This window comes from Haliotis rubra, unplaced genomic scaffold, assembly GCF_003918875.1.
Source record: "Haliotis rubra isolate DU_JTF1 unplaced genomic scaffold, ASM391887v1 Scf156, whole genome shotgun sequence".
NCBI lineage: Eukaryota > Metazoa > Mollusca > Gastropoda > Lepetellida > Haliotidae > Haliotis > Haliotis rubra.
The window spans coordinates 1,095,350-1,113,090 of record NW_025765514.1 but is presented as its reverse complement, the minus strand read 5'-3'; the positions used below and the strand labels follow the sequence as shown (position 1 = coordinate 1,113,090).

The 17,741-nt window shown below is 42.6% G+C and overlaps 1 protein-coding gene across 1 annotated transcript in view; it reads left to right on the top strand.

Annotated features, from left to right (window-relative positions):
- LOC124270952 (E3 ubiquitin-protein ligase UBR2-like) overlaps positions 1-15,861 on the top strand; it is a 71,040-nt gene extending 55,179 nt beyond the window's left edge. The window contains exons 35-46 of the mRNA XM_046706019.1: positions 206-303; positions 2,056-2,234; positions 4,188-4,275; positions 4,597-4,749; positions 6,024-6,257; positions 7,813-7,888; positions 10,352-10,491; positions 11,775-11,883; positions 12,396-12,533; positions 13,107-13,277; positions 13,993-14,094; positions 15,400-15,861. Coding sequence (XP_046561975.1) covers positions 206-303; positions 2,056-2,234; positions 4,188-4,275; positions 4,597-4,749; positions 6,024-6,257; positions 7,813-7,888; positions 10,352-10,491; positions 11,775-11,883; positions 12,396-12,533; positions 13,107-13,277; positions 13,993-14,094; positions 15,400-15,541 — 1,630 coding nt within the window. The 3' untranslated portion in view covers positions 15,542-15,861. The remainder of the gene's footprint in view (positions 1-205; positions 304-2,055; positions 2,235-4,187; positions 4,276-4,596; positions 4,750-6,023; positions 6,258-7,812; positions 7,889-10,351; positions 10,492-11,774; positions 11,884-12,395; positions 12,534-13,106; positions 13,278-13,992; positions 14,095-15,399) is intronic.
- The last annotated feature ends 1,880 nt before the right edge of the window (positions 15,862-17,741 follow it).

Below are 17,741 nucleotides of genomic sequence, written 5' to 3'. Positions count from 1 at the left end.
TTTAAAGATATATGCTAGCTAGTTTTAACTCAATCTGTGATAATCTAGTGGTTTTACTGTCCTTCGTTGACAGGGTTTTATATATTATATGTATGTATTATAAATTTAGATCTAGTTTTAGTCACGATATGGCTGAAATATTGCCGATGTGACTTTAAATCTTAACTCACTCACTGTTCATCCTCATTTCATATGCTGTGTACAGGGAGCAAGAGGTGGACCTAAAGTATGATGACTGGCTAGATGGCATCCAGAAGACTGTACAGAATAGCATCCAGGAAACCAAGGACAAGGAGTCTGAAGGTAGAACAGGTGTCACCTTATTTCATAATACTGTGTGTTCCTGAAGTCGTATGGTCCCTCATCTGGCCCCCTACTTCCCATGCTTGTTGTACTAGCTGGTCAATAAGGTTGAGTTGGTTGCACTATGCGACCAGGGTTCTGTCATACAAAACAACCTTGGTGCTAAGGATATTGTAAGTCTGTGTTAGATATGGAAGTTATGGTCACCGTAATGCTAACTGGCTTTGTACAAAAGTATCCCACGTGAAGACCTAGGTTAGTGGTAAGAGGTGACTAACTGAATTGAGTTGTCAGGCTCTCTGACTTGGTTGATGAATGTCATGTACCAATGTTCCATGTACCCGTATAGATCAGTACCCATGATGTCAATCACTGGATTGTCTGATCCAGACTTGGTTATTTACTGACAGACATCATACAGATGGAATATTGGCATTAAACAACAAAGTGTGTCATTTTCACCAGTCTGTTAACATTTGCTTAAAGGTCACATGCAACCAAAAATCAAACATAATTAAAACACAATTATCACTTATTCATGACATATAATATACAGTGGTGGTAATGAAAAACATATAAACAAAATTATAAGCGTACAATCGCAAATCAAAAGTGCAAAATTGTGTACTTCGGTTTACTTCCCTAGAAATGAAGCAGCGGGATACTGAACCCAGTCAGAGCGGGTTGGTGTGCACTCAAGTGTAACGGATGGTTCATTTGCAGATGCCTTCCACGGCTCATTGTGTGTGTATATATAGAGATGTTGGGTTTTGTAAATACATGCTCATTTTGGTGTATAACATTTTGCAATCAACAGACATCATAACATGTCATGTGTACAAAGTATCACACCTGCCTGTCTGTGTAATTACATAATGTGACAGAGACCAAACTCGGGCCATAAATCAATGCATTTTGTTTATGGTGCATAGCCTGATTGGTGTTAAGTTCAAATTGCATGTGGTCAGTGATAGCAGCTGTGTATTGAATATTGTCAGACAGGCAGGCAGACACACAGGTGTCAATAAAACAAGACATTGAGTTTTGTCTGTGACAGCGACATATCTATATCACAGTTAGAAATTCTGTCAAGCTAAATAATGACATTGCTTTTAAGTATCGAACTGAGAAAGTGACTCGGTAAGAAGAGCGTGTGGTGAAATAGACAAATGAAATTATATAAACACTTAATTTAATGTCATAACATATAAAAGCTCGCCTGTGAGATATCAACAAAACATTAGAAAAATAAGCTCACACCAAAGCCTTCACCGAGTATTCACCCGACAACCCGCTTCCAAGCTGCGCGAACCTATTTCACTGTGCACGTGCTATGAGGCGCAGCCCAACTGTTGAAACCCGTTTTCCCCAGAAAAGTCGGGGAAAATTAGTGAAACGTTTGAACTCGATTTCGCGCGTTTTTTTTTCATCAGCGTTATTTTTAACTTTATAAGTTGAATTTGCATTTTGACGATTTGTTTTGGTAAGTCCATGCGAAAGGTATCAGAATCTGCAAAGTTGTGTTTTACGTTGCATGTGACCTTTCAAACATATATTCATCCTGGCCCGTATTTGGTTATGAACATGTGGTTGTGTTAAAGTTTGAATATTGCCGACAACAGCGTAACACAAAATACTCTACAACTTCCATATGGAGCACTTCTACACTAGTAGTAAGCACTTCCTTCACCAAGTACATGTATCTTGGCTATCTGTGTGATGTGAATGTGTGATGAAGTGTTTCTGTTGTAGAAGACTTCCCCCTGTTCCAGCCATGTCCGATCTCCACCATCACGCGCATGATGGCCGAGAGTGTCGCCAAGAACTTCCAGCTGCTCTGGGAGTATGTGTATGATGATGCCAGGTATGTCGACACGTCTGTTAGATGTAGCTCCATGATTAGATATATTACAGTAGGGGTATATGTGACAGTGCTGGTTGTGTGGCTCCATGATTAGATGTACTACTGTAGGAGTATGTGTCAGTGCTGGTTGTGTGGCTCCATGATTAGATGTACTACTGTAGGAGTATATATCACAGTGCTGGTTGTGTGGCTCCATGATTAGATGTACTACTGTAGGAGTATGTGTCACAGTGCTGGTTGTGTGGCTCCATGATTAGATGTACTACTGTAGGAGTATGTGACAGTGCTGGTTGTGTGGCTCCATGATTAGATGTACTACTGTAGGAGTATATGTCACAGTGCTGGTTGTGTGGCTCCATGATTAGATGTACTACTGTAGGAGTATATATCACAGTGCTGGTTGTGTGGCTCCATGATTAGATGTACTACTGTAGGAGTATGTATCACAGTGCTGGTTGTGTGGCTCCATGATTAGATGTACTACTGTAGGAGTATATATCCATGATTAGATGTACAGTGCTGGTTGTGTTGCTCCATGATTAGATGTACTACTGTAGGAGTATGTGTCAGTACTGGTTGTGTGGCTCCATGATTAGATGTACTACTGTAGAGTAATATATCACAGTGCTGGTTGTGTGGCTCCATGATTAGATGTACTACTGTAGGAGTATGTGACAGTGCTGGTTGTGTGGCTCCATGATTAGATGTACTACTGTAGGAGTATGTGACAGTGCTGGTTGTGTGGCTCCATGATTAGATGTACTACTGTAGAAGTATATATGACAGTGCTGGTTGTGTGGCTCCATGATTAGATGTACTACTGTAGGAGTATGTGACAGTGCTGGTTGTGATTAGGTACTCCATGATTAGATGTACTACTGTAGGAGTATGTGACAGTGCTGGTTGTGTGGCTCCATGATTAGATGTACTACTGTAGGAAGTATGTAGGACAGTGCTGGTTGTGTGGCTCCATGATTAGATGTACTACTGTAGGAGTATATATCACAGTGCTGGTTGTGTGGCTCCATGATTAGATGTACTACTGTAGTATATATCACAGTGCTGGTTGTGTGGCTCCATGATTAGATGTACTACTGTAGGAGTATGTGTCACAGTGCTGGTTGTGTGGCTCCATGATTAGATGTACTACTGTAGGAGTCACAGTGCTGGTTGTGTGCTCTCCATGATTATGTCACTGTGTAGGAGTAGTGACTGGTTGTGTGGCTCCATGATTAGATGTACTACTGTAGAAGTATATATCACAGTGCTGGTTGTGTGGCTCCATGATTAGATGTACTACTGTAGGAGTATGTGTCACAGTGCTGGTTGTGTGGCTCCATGATTAGATGTACTACTGTAGGAGTATGTATCACAGTGCTGGTTGTGTGGCTCCATGATTAGATGTACTACTGTAGGAGTATATATCACAGTGCTGGTTGTGTGGCTCCATGATTAGATGTACTACTGTAGGAGTATATATCACAGTGCTGGTTGTGTGGCTCCATGATTAGATGTACTACTGTAGGAGTATATGTCACAGTGCTGGTTGTGTGGCTCCATGATTAGATGTACTACTGTAGGAGTATGTGCTCCATGATTAGATGTACACAGTGCTGGTTGTGTGGCTCCATGATTAGATGTACTACTGTAGAAGTATGTGAGTGCTATGTGTCATGACAGTACTGGTTGTGTGGCTCCATGATTAGATGTACTACTGTAGAAGTATGTGTCACACAGTGCTGGTTGTGTGGCTCCATGATTAGATGTACTCCTGGCTGTAAAGTCATACATTGTCACAATGCTGGTTATCACTCCAATCTGAAATCCTCAATTTCAAAATGGCTCTTACAAATTGTTTCCTTATCTTTGTGAAAACAGCTTAGAAAAGAACTGCAAATAATAGTTATGATTTTGACGAAGAGTCTTTTTCAGTTGATTGAAATTTCTAGACAGAAAATTTCTATTAGCCAATCAGTTTCTTGTGGCGGGTCGTGTTGCCAAATGTGACTTCTGTTTACAGTTTGGACTGAATGTGGATCCTGATGATGAAAACCCACGAGTGTCTGTGATGGCGTGGAGCACATGTGCCTTCACTATACAAGCTATAGGTAGGTAGTCAGTTGTCATACAGAGACATTTCTTCAAGTGATACTGGTCTTGCATGCTTATCACTCTTGTTAAACCCACAGGTGTTGAAACCTGGAAACAGTCAGCGTTCTCTCTTATCTAATGGCCACAACTCTACAGTAAGGCAGTTGTGTCCTTATTCCTTTACTTGCATATCATTTTACCCATTACTCATTTTATCACAAACATTAATTTAAGATAAATATAGCGATGTTTGACATATTACATTATGAGTCTGTGTGTGTCTGTTTATGAAATATTGTGTGAAACAGCTTAAATAAACGTCCCAATTGTATGTTCAGAGCAAGTACTTCAGTCAGAAGACAAGAGCCTGTTTGGATCGCTGCCGAATCGGCAGTCAGACTTGCTGGGGTCGCTGGTGAGATTCGGGGCGGTGGTGAGTCAAGTGATGTCCCCTGACCAGGTGCGGCAACAGTGTGTCAGGCTGCTCTCAGGTAGGTAGCTGTACTTCAGTTGAGCTCACATCACATTTGTACTTATGTGCTTCCCATCCCTTGATGAGTTCTGGTTTGTACGTGTAATGCCCATCAAGTTGAGTGGGAAGCAGATCTATTGATAAGCTTGTCCCTCGCATTCTCATTACATTGAGATTTTAGTTCTTGTTTACGCTAAACAAAGATCTGGGACATCCCATTAGTGAGTGAGTGAGTGAGTATGGTTTTATGCCGCTTTTAGTAATATTCCAGTAATATCACAGTGGGGTACACCAGAAGACATCCCATTAGATGTCACATGAGAATGACATTTTGGAGCGACCATATAAATAACTAACAAGAAGTTGACATGAGTGTATCAGAAAGCGACTCTCTCAGACTGTATGACCCTCGTTTCAAACTGGACAGGGGCGATGGAGAAGCCCAGTGGTTAAAGCGTTCGCTCGTTACGCAGAAGACCCAGGTTCAATTCCCCACAAGGGTACAATGTGTGAAGCCCATTTCTGGTGTACCCCGACCTAATATTCCTACAAGTAGTGCAAAACTTCAATCAATCAATCAATCAATCCAACTGGCCACTTTCATTCCAGACTCTGCCTTGAAGTTTGGGCACAGTTCTGAATTCAAAACATGAAAAGTGAACTAAGAAATTGTTTGGAATGTGTAATAGATAGACACGATTTTAAAGCAGTTCTTACTGTTACCTGTACAAAGTCTTTCTGTATATTTGTTTCACCAGTCTAAACAAACAATAATGATTTTGATGGATTGAGTTGTACAGCCTGGGACTGTCATTCTGAATACCACATGTTGACCTTTACAAGGTTGCATGATTAGAAATCCCATTCCAACTATCACATTCCTGGTCTGGTAAGCGAGGCATTGATTGGTCAAACAAAAGGGGGTTCTGTCTTGACTGGTAATTTTATGTCGTCAGATCTTTGTTTCGCAGGAGCAAGAAGTGAGATGTGATCTAATGGTTCAATGGTTGTATTATGAGGCATAGTTAGGTATGCCCTTCAGATTATGTTTTGTCTTGTATTGCATTAAAACATCTAGCTGGAACTCAGTTTTATCATTGACGGATTGGGGGGTTTCAGGAGGTTTGAACCCCCTCCTTTGAAAAGGGATGAAGACTACATTGACCTTAATGTAATGTGCATCAGCGAGGCCCCTTTCCCCATGTCATATTCCATATGTTTTGATGTCGGAATATACTTGTAACTTCCACGTGATGATTCAGATTAATGATCAAGTAATTGATTTGTGTTCAGCCTTGATACCAAATGAAATGGAGAAGAGGAACAGAGAATCGCCATGTCTACTTGACCTTGACCTCTTCCACTATCTGGTGACCTTGACCATGACCCTGCCGACACTGTATGCTGAGCAGCTGAAGTCTATCTCGACACTGCCGACGGGTGGTCTCAACAACAAACATGCCCTGCAGCTGGTTCTCACAGCTCACATCACGCAGCTGATGCTTTCATTTGACGAGCAGCCACAAGGTATGTTGTGACAGGCTAGATGAAGATGAACTGAGGATGAAACTTTAAAGGTCACATGCAACCAAAAAATCAAACATAATTAAAACACAATTATCACTTCTTCATGACATATAATATGCATTGCTGATTATGAAAAAACAAATAAACAAAATTATAAGCGTATAATCGCAAATCAAAAGTGCAATATTTTGTACTTGGGTTTACCTCCCTCGAAACGAAGCAGCCGGGATACCGAACCCAGTCAGAGCGGGTGGGTGTGCACTCAAGTGTAACCGCTGGTTCATTTGCAGATGCCGCCTTCACGGCTCATTGTGTGTGTATATATAGAGATGTTGGGTTTTGTAAATACATGCTCATTTTTTGTGTATAACATTTTGCAATCAACAGACATCATAACATGTCATGTGTTCAAGTATCACACCTGCTTGTCTGTGTAATTACATAATGTGACAGAGACCGAACTCGGGCCATAAATCAATGCGTTTTGTTTATGGTGTATATATAGCCTGATTGGTGTTAAGTTCAAATTGCATGTGGTCAGTGATCACAGTTGTGTATTGAATATTGTCATTAGCAGACAGGCAGGCAGACACACAGGTGTCAATAAAACAAGACATTGAGTTTTGTCAGTGACAGCGACATATCTATATCACAGTTAGAAATTCTGTCAACGCTAAATAATGACATTGCTTTTAAGTATCGAACTGAGAAAGCGACTCGGTAAGAAGAACGTGTGGTGAAATAGACAAATGAGATTATGTAAACAGTTTATTTACTGTCATAACATATAAAAAAGCTCGGCCTGTGAGATATCAACAAAACATTATGAAAATAGCTCACACCAAAGCCTTCACGAAGTATTCACCAGACAGCCCGGCTTCCAAGTTCTTGCGCGAACCTATTTCACTGCGCCGTGCTATGGCGCTTAGCCAGCTGTTGAAACCCGTATTCCCCAGAAAGTGTGGGAAAATTGGTAAAAGCGTTTGAACTCTCGATTTGGCGTTTTTTTTCATCGCGTTATTTTTCAACTTTATAAGTTGAATTTGCATTTTTGACGATTTGTTTCGGTAAGTCCATAGCGAAAGGTATCAGAATCTGCAAAGTTGTGTTTTACGTTGCTTGTGACCTTTAACAGATACAATTTAATGAACACACAAGTTAGATGACGTAGTCCTGTGTTGCAACATTTCATAATTCAATATGGTAACAAATTTGCCCTATGTATTCTGTATGTCTAGTATAATCCACTTATAACATTGTTCAAATGTTTCTTTTTCTCATTTCTGAGGCATTTTAGCATTGAATGTTATTTCATTCAATGGAATATTGTTCAACTAAGCATTAAATATGTTTTCTCTATGTTTGAACTGTTATCCATTTTATACAAGTCACCTCCACAGCAAACCATTAACTTTATCCTTAACATAGTGAGCTGGGAAATGTTTTGTTCTAATATAGGACTACATTTGCTGGAGACTTGAGGCTGTATATTGGCCCCGAGGTTTGTATTTATGATTGTTAATATTTGATAATGTGGGCCATGTGGACATTTCAGACCCCATGGAAGTTGAAGGAGAGATGGAGGGCCAGTCATTGGTCCGGGTGTACAACAAGCTGCGGGAGTGTGCTGGGTAAGTTGTCACTGCTTTCACACCTAGATATATCATAATGTTCAGACATATGTTTCCAGGTTTGTCAACGCCATAGTCTGCTCATGAGTTTCTCATGGTAAACGTCTTAGACCTGCAGCACTACAGGCTTTAGTCATGGTAAACATCTTAGACCTGCAGCACTACAGGCTTTAGTCATGGTAAACGTCTTAGACCTGTAGCACTACAGGCTTTAGTCATGGTAAACATCTTAGACCTGCAGCACTACAGGCTTTAGTCATGATAAACGTCTTAGACCTGCAGCACTACAGGCTTTAGTCATGGTAGACATCTTAGACCTGCAGCACTACAGGCTTTAGTCATGGTAAACATCTTAGACCTGCAGCACTACAGGCTTTAGTTATGGTAAAGATCTTAGACCTGCAGCACTACAGGCTTTAGTCATGGTAAACATCTTAGACCTGTAGCACTACAGGCTTTAGTCATGGTAAACGTCTTAGACCTGCAGCACTACAGGCTTTAGTCATGGTAAACATCTTAGACCTGCAGCACTACAGGCTTTAGTCATGGTAAACATCTTAGACCTGCAGCACTACAGGCTTTAGTCATGGTAAACATCTTAGACCAGTAGCACTACTGGCTTTAGTCATGGTTAACATCTTAGACCTGCAGCACTACAGGCTTTAGTTATGGTAAACATCTTAGACCTGCAGCACTACAGGCTTTAGTCATGGTAAACATCTTAGACCAGTAGCACTACAGGCTTTAGTCATGGTAAACATCTTAGACCTGTAGCACTACAGGCTTTAGTCATGGTAAAGATCTTAGACCAGTAGCACGCACTGGGCTTTAGTCATGGTAAACATCTTAGACCTGCAGCACTACAGGCTTTAGTCATGGTAAACATCTTAGACCTGCAGCACTACAGGCTTTAGTCATGTAGTAAGGCTTTAGTCTTAGACCTAGGCAGCACTACAGGCTTTAGTTTACCTGCAGTCATGGTAAACATCTTAGACCTGCAGCACTACAGGCTTTAGTCATGGTAAACATCTTAGACCTGCAGCACTACAGGCTTTAGTCATGGTAAACATCTTAGACCAGTAGCATCTTAGACTGCAGCCTTAGACCTGCACTACAGGCCTGCACTATCCCGGGCTTTAGTCATGGTTAACATCTTAGACCTGTAGCACTACAGGCTTTAGTCATGGTAAAGCATCTTAGACCTGTAGCACTACAGGCTTTAGTCATGGTAAACATCTTAGACCTGTAGTACTACAGGCTTTAGTCATAGTAAACATCTTAGACCTGTAGCATACAGGCTTTAGTCATGGTGTAAACATCTTAGACCTTCAGCACTACAGGCTTTAGTCATGGTAAAGATCTTAGACCTGTAGCACTACAGGCTTTAGTCATGGTAAACATCTTAGACCTGCAGCACTACAGGCTTTAGTCATGGTAAAGATCTTAGACCGGTAGCACTACAGGCTTTAGTCATGGTAGACATCTTAGGCCTGCAGCACTACAGGCTTTAGTCATGGTAAACATCTTAGACCTGCAGCACTACAGGCTTTAGTCATGGTAAACATCTTAGACCAGTAGCACTACAGGCTTTAGTCATGGTAAACATCTTAGACCTTCAGCACTACAGGCTTTAGTCATGGTAAAGATCTTAGACCTGCAGCACTACAGGCTTTAGTCATGGTAAACATCTTAGACCAGTAGCACTACAGGCTTTAGTCATGGTAGACATCTTAGGCCTGCAGCACTACAGGCTTTAGTCATGGTAAACATCTTACACCTGCAGCACTACAGGCTTTAGTCATGGTAAAGATCTTAGACCTGCAGCACTACAGGCTTTAGTCATGGTAAACATCTTAGACCTGTAGCACTACAGGCTTTAGTCATGGTAGACATCTTAGGCCTGCAGCACTACAGGCTTTAGTCATGGTAAACATCTTAGACCTGCAGCACTACAGGCTTTAGTCATGGTAAAGATCTTAGACCTGCAGCACTACAGGCTTTAGTCATGGTAAACATCTTAGACCTGTAGCACTACAGGCTTTAGTCATGGTAGACATCTTAGGCCTGCAGCACTACAGGCTTAGTCACACATAAAACTGATACACTGTGGTATAAACCAGTACTGTTAAAAGAAAAGCAGCAATAAAACAACTTCTCTCATTCGCTGACTCTAATGCTAAGAATGAATCACAGATTATATTTTGATAATAATTTGGGTGTTTTAGTACTTTTTTCCAACTATTTATAGAAGTATCAACAGAAATATGCATGGTTCCATACTACTGTGAAGGACTACTCGATTCTTTCTCATTGCTATTGTATAATCTGGCATGGCATGAACTAAAGTAATATGAAAGTATCGTGTGGTCCTTAACTCGTTTGAGTAGTACGTTTCTTGTGCATTGTTTAACTTTCCGTTACGTGTTGTTCATGACAGTGATGTGTGTTTTTGTCATCTGCTAGCACGAAGATGGACCAGTCTCCATCTCCCCACCAGCTTCTGCAGTACATCCACCGTGCTGCTCTCCCCTTCCTCCGCTGTGCCGCGATCCTCTACCACTATGTCACTGGCGTCATCGCACCAGAGGATCTCTACATTGAGGGTGAGCAGCCAACACAGTTTACCTCCTCATCTATCTGTTACTGATATTTGTATGTCACAGTGGACTTATCCAATGCTTCAACCCTAATCAGTCCAACACTAAGAGACCCATGAAGATCTGTGTGAATTGGTCTTCAGTAACCCAGACTTGTCGTAAGAGGCGACTAACGGGATCGGCATGCTGTCTTGGTTGACACATGTCATTGTATCCCAATTGCGTAGATCGATACAAATTCTGTTGATCACTGGATTGTCTGGACATGACTCAATCATTTACAGACTGCCGCCATATAGCTGGAATATTGCTGAGTGCGGCGTTAAACAACCAACCAAACAACCAACTAACATTAAGAAGAGCTTTGTATTGCTGTCTCTGAGAACTATATTTCCGTATGGATTATATTCTCTTCTGTCTCCCACTTAGTCAAATGTTGTTTGATTATCCCCCGCTGCGCGTTTAGTGCGAAGCGGGGGATATAGTATTAGGCTCCGTCCGTACGAATTGGAATATCTTAAGATCCGTTGACTAGATTTTTTTCATATCTGGTACCTAAGTTCATCACAGTATAAGAAAGGTCCTAGTCAGGTTTGGTGACCTTGACCTTCATTTCAAGGTCACAAGGGGACTTTAACGTTTTACTCTTGTCAGCAAGATATCTCAAGAACCGTTCACTAGTTATGTATATGTTTGCAAGTCAGATTAATATAACTCAACTAGTGTATATGAAATAGTAATGTGAATTAGTGTTGGGAATTGGTTGAAATTTCACAATTGATGATTGCTTCATTACCAACGAACAATCATCCAAAAAAATTGGTTAGCGTCATTTTTCAGATTTTCCTATCCAGGTTGTTATTGCAGATATGTATAACATGATGCAACTTGCTACTTTAAAGTGATGACTAATATATCATGAACATAAACTTCCTGGAGTCTTAGAGAAATATTCAGTCATGACTTTTCAGTTAGTGAAGTCAGTTTTCTAAAAGTTAAACACGTTTTCAGGCCCTGACAACTTCTGAGATATGTTCCATTGTCAAGTGTTGCAAAGACTAAAACAGTAGTTCCAAAATCGTTTATGTTCGATTATGAGAAAATGTGATCGATTGCTTGGTCGTTTGGTCACTTTGACCAATCTTCGATTATTTCAATTAATCGGAACACCACTAATGTGAATACATTAAAGGATTAAGGCCGATGTCCGTCTTTGTGTCAAGGTCAGTCTTTGCAGGGTACAGGATTCCTACAATGGACACATTCAACTTAGAATTTGTATCTTTCAGGAAAGAAGACCCATGAGTTTGAGATTCTGTGTCGGTACCTGGCTCTACCAGTCTCCATGTCTGAGTTGTTTGAGAAGCAAGGAGAGATCACAAGCACTCTTATCCAGAGGCAAGATGTCTTTTCATGATTTGAACAGCAATAAGCATAGACCTACTTGCAGTATGTTGAAGTGTCTCATCCACAAATGAAGATAGACCACCTCCGTGGTGTAGTGGTTAGAGCGTCCGCCCGGAGTGCGGAAGGTCAAGGGTTCGATCCCAGACCGCGTCATACCAAAAACCGTTAAAATATGGTACTTGTTGGTCCCTGCCTGGCGTTTGGCATTAATGGGTACAACAAGGACTGGTCGGCTAGGAGTCAGTATAATGTGTCTGAGTGGGGTATTCATGCTTCACTGCGGCTTGGTATCTCAGTGGGCTAGCACTATAAAACCAGCTTCAGTCTGGGCTAGTACAAGCAGCTGCACATACACATACACACGCATGCACGTCGTCATATGAGCGAAATATTCTCAAGCACGACGTTAAACCCAATTCCACCACCACCACAAATGAAGATAGGGAGAGTGTAGTATGAATGTTTGACTGGTGTATGATGTTGGTTGCTCTTGTGTACCGCAGTTGGTGCTGCAGTCGGAAGTTGAAGGAACGCCTGTCGGCCAGCAGCGTCCAGCTGGTCCACTACCCCCTTCAGGTGAACACCCTGGTGGAGCTACCCCAGGACTTCAGCGAACTCATCAACCAGGTGTCCACCTTCACGTGAGTACCCTCACATCAGTTCCAACCATCTTCACATCACAACCCCGAAACATTCCTTGGACACACCTCGTTCACGCCATGGAGTCAAGCGGCATATGGAACGACCTGTTTGAAGGCTGTTTGTAGCCATTACTCTCATTGATCAAAGTTAATGTTGTGAAATGTGGCACATGTGTACTTCATTTCCTCAAAATCCTCTTGACTAATGATGCTGATATTTCATTGGCTTGTTCCCATGAACCTGTTTATGGAAATATGTTTACTTGTTTCACGTTATGTTAATATATTTGGCCACATTGATTATTTGAAAGGCCCAGCAGGGAACTTTTGTTAAGTGTCTACAGTGCCATAGTATAATTGTTTACATTTAATGAGGTGTGTCCAAAAAAATCACAGAAAGCTAGTTTAACTCCCTTGTAACCATAACACTTTTCTAATATAATGTTCCACCACACTGTGTCGATTCATTGTTTTTCACCCAATACACCAGCTTGATAATGTTTGTGAGTGACAGCCAGTAATGAGTATATCTGATGTCTGACAGTGAGATGTAAGACATGTTGTTGGTTACAGGTGCCCCAAGTCAGATGGAGATGACAGCCGTGCCCCGACAATGTGCCTGGCATGTGGCCGGATGCTGTGTTCACAGAGCTACTGTTGTCAGACTGATCTGGATGGACTGTCGGTCGGAGCTGCCACGGAACATGCCGCAAAGTGTGGAGCTGGTATCGGCATCTTCCTGCGGTAAGTCAGCAAGTAACCCAAACAATGGGTAGTTCACGTTAGGACATGTGCTTAACAGCTCACAATGTCTTAAGAGGCATGTAGCCTAATGGTTAAAGCGTTCACTCATCACGCTGACCTGGGTTCAATTCCCCACATGGGTACAATGTGTGAAGCCCGTGCCTGGTGTCCCTCGCCGTGATATTGCTGGAATATTGCCAAAAGTGACGTAAAACCATACTCACTCACTCACTTACTCTTAAGCAAGTGACTGTGTTTGTGCACCAGTGACAGGGTACCCGGTAGTATGAGGTGGTAATATGACTGTTCGTGCACCAGTGAAAGGGTACCCGGTAGTACGCGGTGGTGATATGACTGTTTGTGCACCAGTGAATGGGTACCGAGTAATACGAGGTGGTAATATGACTGTTTGTGCGCCAGTGAAAGGGTACCCAGTAGTACGAGGTGGTAATATGACTGTTCATGCGCCAGTGAAAGGGTACCCAGTAGTACGAGGTGGTAATGTGACTGTTTATGCAGCTCTGAAAGGGTACCTGGTAGTACGAGGTGGTAACTTTCTACCACTTCCCAGGGAACATGGTTTGTATGTTGGCCATGTAACTGAGATTGAATGTGCAGACACACTGAACGGGGTAAAAATGTGGCACTCAGAGCACATTTAGGATATGACAAATTATGATATGCACAGTATTATTTCAGCTGCTTGTTGTTACAGGGTGCGGGACTGTCAGATACTGCTGCTGGCAGGTAAAACCAAAGGCTGCTTCATAGCACCCCCGTATCTGGACAACTACGGGGAGACAGATCAAGGCCTCAGGTAAGTCTCCATAATTCATATACAGTCAAATCCTGATGAGTCGAATCGCTGGGGACCAAGTAATAAATTTGTCTTATCGATGTATTCGAGACATAGTTATGTCTATGAGGGTAGAAAAAAGATGATCCCGTCCTAATTCCTCAGTATTTTGTATTTGTTCTACAGTCTGTCACATGTTATAATAGATGGTGTCAGCTGATTGTGGAATCTTGCCATGGGTGCAGGTATCAGTGTCAACTCACTACACTGTCAGCATTGTTCAGCAGAGCTGCCAGCCATTCTGATTTTTTTTGTATTCGTTATGAATTGGCAACTAATTTATGACAAGACTTTGTCTTACTTAATTCATACAAAAATGTCAGTCGGCACCAAAAATAATCCAAGAGTCTAAATTTTCAAAGCATCTATAGAGAGATGGTCATTATTTAGCCTTGCACATTCTTTTCAAATGCAAGTGCATTTTCTAAATCAGCTCGTATGAAGTCAATTTATATTGTTGCGTAAATCCAATTATCCAGCCTCATGTCAGAATGTCGAGTTTTTATTGGTTCACATGACTCTGATAAAATAGCATGTACACCCGTCACGATCCGCGAGCAGGGAGTAAAAAAGTCAGATTATCCCGCCACGCCTCAGTGACCACGCGAAGTGAGAAAAGCGGGCATTGCCAAGCCTTTAGTAACGTGCGCTGCATTGAGGTCACTCGATCAGCTGTTGTCAACATGGCAGCAAGGAAACGTTTTGCCACATCTCGCTTAAATAAAAACAAGTCGATTCGATGGGTATTGTTTTCTTTTGATTTAGTAAAAACATTCGGCTAGATAAATGCGTTATCACATCGTGTCGAGGGAAATACGGGGTTTTATCAGTCCCTCGTAAGGTTGTATTCCCCTCGACAACCTTACTCGGGACTGATCAAACCCCGTATTTCCCTCGACACGATGTGATAACTTATATAGTGAATCTCCAGTTAAAGTTTATGTAGTTGAAAGTGAAACTAAGACAATAAAGTACACCCACCCATGTCTTCACTCCCCCGACCCTCTTTCTCCCCTACAGAACTATCATCAGGCTTTTGTGACCAGACTATCATATAAAATACAAATTATAGTTTGAGCGAGTTGAAGCTTTGTTGAGAGCTGGATAATACCTGGCAGTTGTTTCAAGCAGTTCTACATGAGAGAGAATGATTTGTATTGATGCTTGTTGGTATGGGTCAGCACATAGGCTGAGCTAATAGTAAATATGTGTGCAGACTGTACTGACAATCATACGTCACCATGAGAAGTAACATGTTTGTTGCAGGCGTGGGAACCCTCTACGGCTGTGTGAGGAGAAGTACCGAGGTCTGCAGAAACTGTGGTTCTCGCACGCCATCCCGGAAACCATCGCACACAACCTGGAGTTCAACAGCAACTTCACTGCCATTGAGTGGCAGAATCTCTGAGGATTACTCAACTTAGTCTCATTCTGTTAAAGTTATTATTGAAAGTTATTGTCACGTTATATCCCGAAAAGTTGATTCCCTTGTTACAGTAACTTACTCAGGAAGGTCTTCGAGAACATATTTGATGATAGGCCACAGATTGGGGGAGACACAGTTTACATATCAGGAATCTGTTGTAGATCTTTCTTCCTTGATCCACTTCATACATTGAACAGTCACGTGTATCTGGCAATGCAGATGTTATACATTTCATAACAGGTTTTGCTGTGAGTTGTCAGTAGCCAAACCAAAGAAATGGTAGTAAGTGTGCAAGGTCAAGGGTCAGCTTCATTTGGGTAGAAGGCGGACTGAGGTGACCTAAGGTGACCCGGTCATTTTGTATGTTTTTCATCTATATGGGGATGGTGTCAGGTGGTCAGTCCATGTAGGTGGTGTGGTCAGACCATGTAGGAGGGGTGGTCAGTCCATGTAGGTGGGGTGCTCAGTTCATGTAGGTGGGGTGGTCAGTCCATGTAGGTGGTGTGGTCAGTCCATGTAGGTGGTGTGGTCAGACCATGTAAGTGGGGTGGTCAGACCATGTAGGAGGGGTGGTCAGTCCATGTAGGTGGGGTGGTCAGTCCATGCAGTCAGTCCATGTTGGTGGTGTGGTCAGACCATGTAGGTGGGGTGGTCAGTCCATGTTGGTGGTGTGGTCAGACCATGTAGGTGGGGTGGTCAGTCCATGTTGGTGGTGTGGTCAGACCATGTAGGTGGGGTGGTCAGTCCATGCGGTCAGGGAGGGGTGGTCAGTCCACGTAGGAGGGGTGGTCAGTCCATGCGGTCAGTCCATGCGGTCAGTCCATGTAGGTGGGGTGGTCAGACCATGTAGGAGGGGCGGTCAGTCCATGTAGGTGGGGTGGTCAGTCCATGCAGGAGGGGTGGTCAGTCAATGTAGGAGGGATGGTCAGTCCATGTAGGAGGGGTGGTCAGTCCATGTAGGAGGGGTGGTCAGAGGGGTGGTCAGTCCATGTAGGAGGGGCGGTCAGAGGGATGGTCAGTCCATGTAGGAGGGGTGGTCAGTCCATGCAGGAGGGGCGGTCAGCCCATGTAGGAGGGGCAGTGTGTCTCCCCCGGTCTGTGGACCTGCTGTACTAACATTTCCTGACTATCCTAATAAAGTGGAATGGACTGTTGTTGTTATTTATATTATAGACAAATCAAACTGTATATTTCATCTATCTGTAATATATAAGTTGGATTTTAGACTTGTGAATATTTGTACATAGAAAGCAATAAGTATCATGGTTCTGCTCTCATCGACCTGGACCTCCCAGATAAGTGCTCATGTGACTATCAATACTTATGCATGAATTCCTTAGCATGTTTATGCACAAAACTGTATAGTGTTGTACATCAAGACCCTTATGTTGCCGTGCAGGTCATTGTCCATGATCAGATTTGTGTTCCCTGATGAAGAGCTCCATTGCCTGATCGACATTTGTATTTCCCGACAGTGGGCCATATTACCAGAATGGTTTTCTGTTCCTCAGCGTAGAGCTATAGTCCCTTAGTGAGATTGGTATTCCCGAACTAAGAGCTATATTCTCTGAATGAGAGATTTATATTCCCCAACTAAGACCTATAATCCCTGACTAAGAGTTGTCTTCACCTCAGAGGTGTATTCAACATCAGAAATTCCAAAAGCTGATAATGTTTTGTCACAGAGCTGCACAGATCCTTCACTTGTGTTGTTTGTTCCTCCCACACCTGCCTCACTGTCCCGGGATAGGTTGTATGTAACCAGGGCAACAGTCAGCTGCACAGATCCTTTGCTTGTGTTTGTTCCTCCCACACCTGCCTCACTGACACAACAGGTATAACATGTAGATAGTGTCCCGGGATAGGTTGTATGTAACCAGGGCAACAGTCAGCTGCACAGATCCTTTGCTTGTGTTTGTTACTCCCACACCTGCCTCACTGTCCCGGGATAGGTTGTATGTAACCAGGGCAACAGTCAGCTGCACAGATCCTTTGCTTGTGTTTGTTCCTCCCACACCTGCCTCACTGACACAACAGGTATAACATGTAGATAGTGTCCCGGGATAGGTTGTATGTAACCAGGGCAACAGTCAGCTGCACAGATCCTTTGCTTGTGTTTGTTCCTCCCACACCTGCCTCACTGTCCCGGGATGTTGTATGTAACCAGGGCAACAGTTCAGCT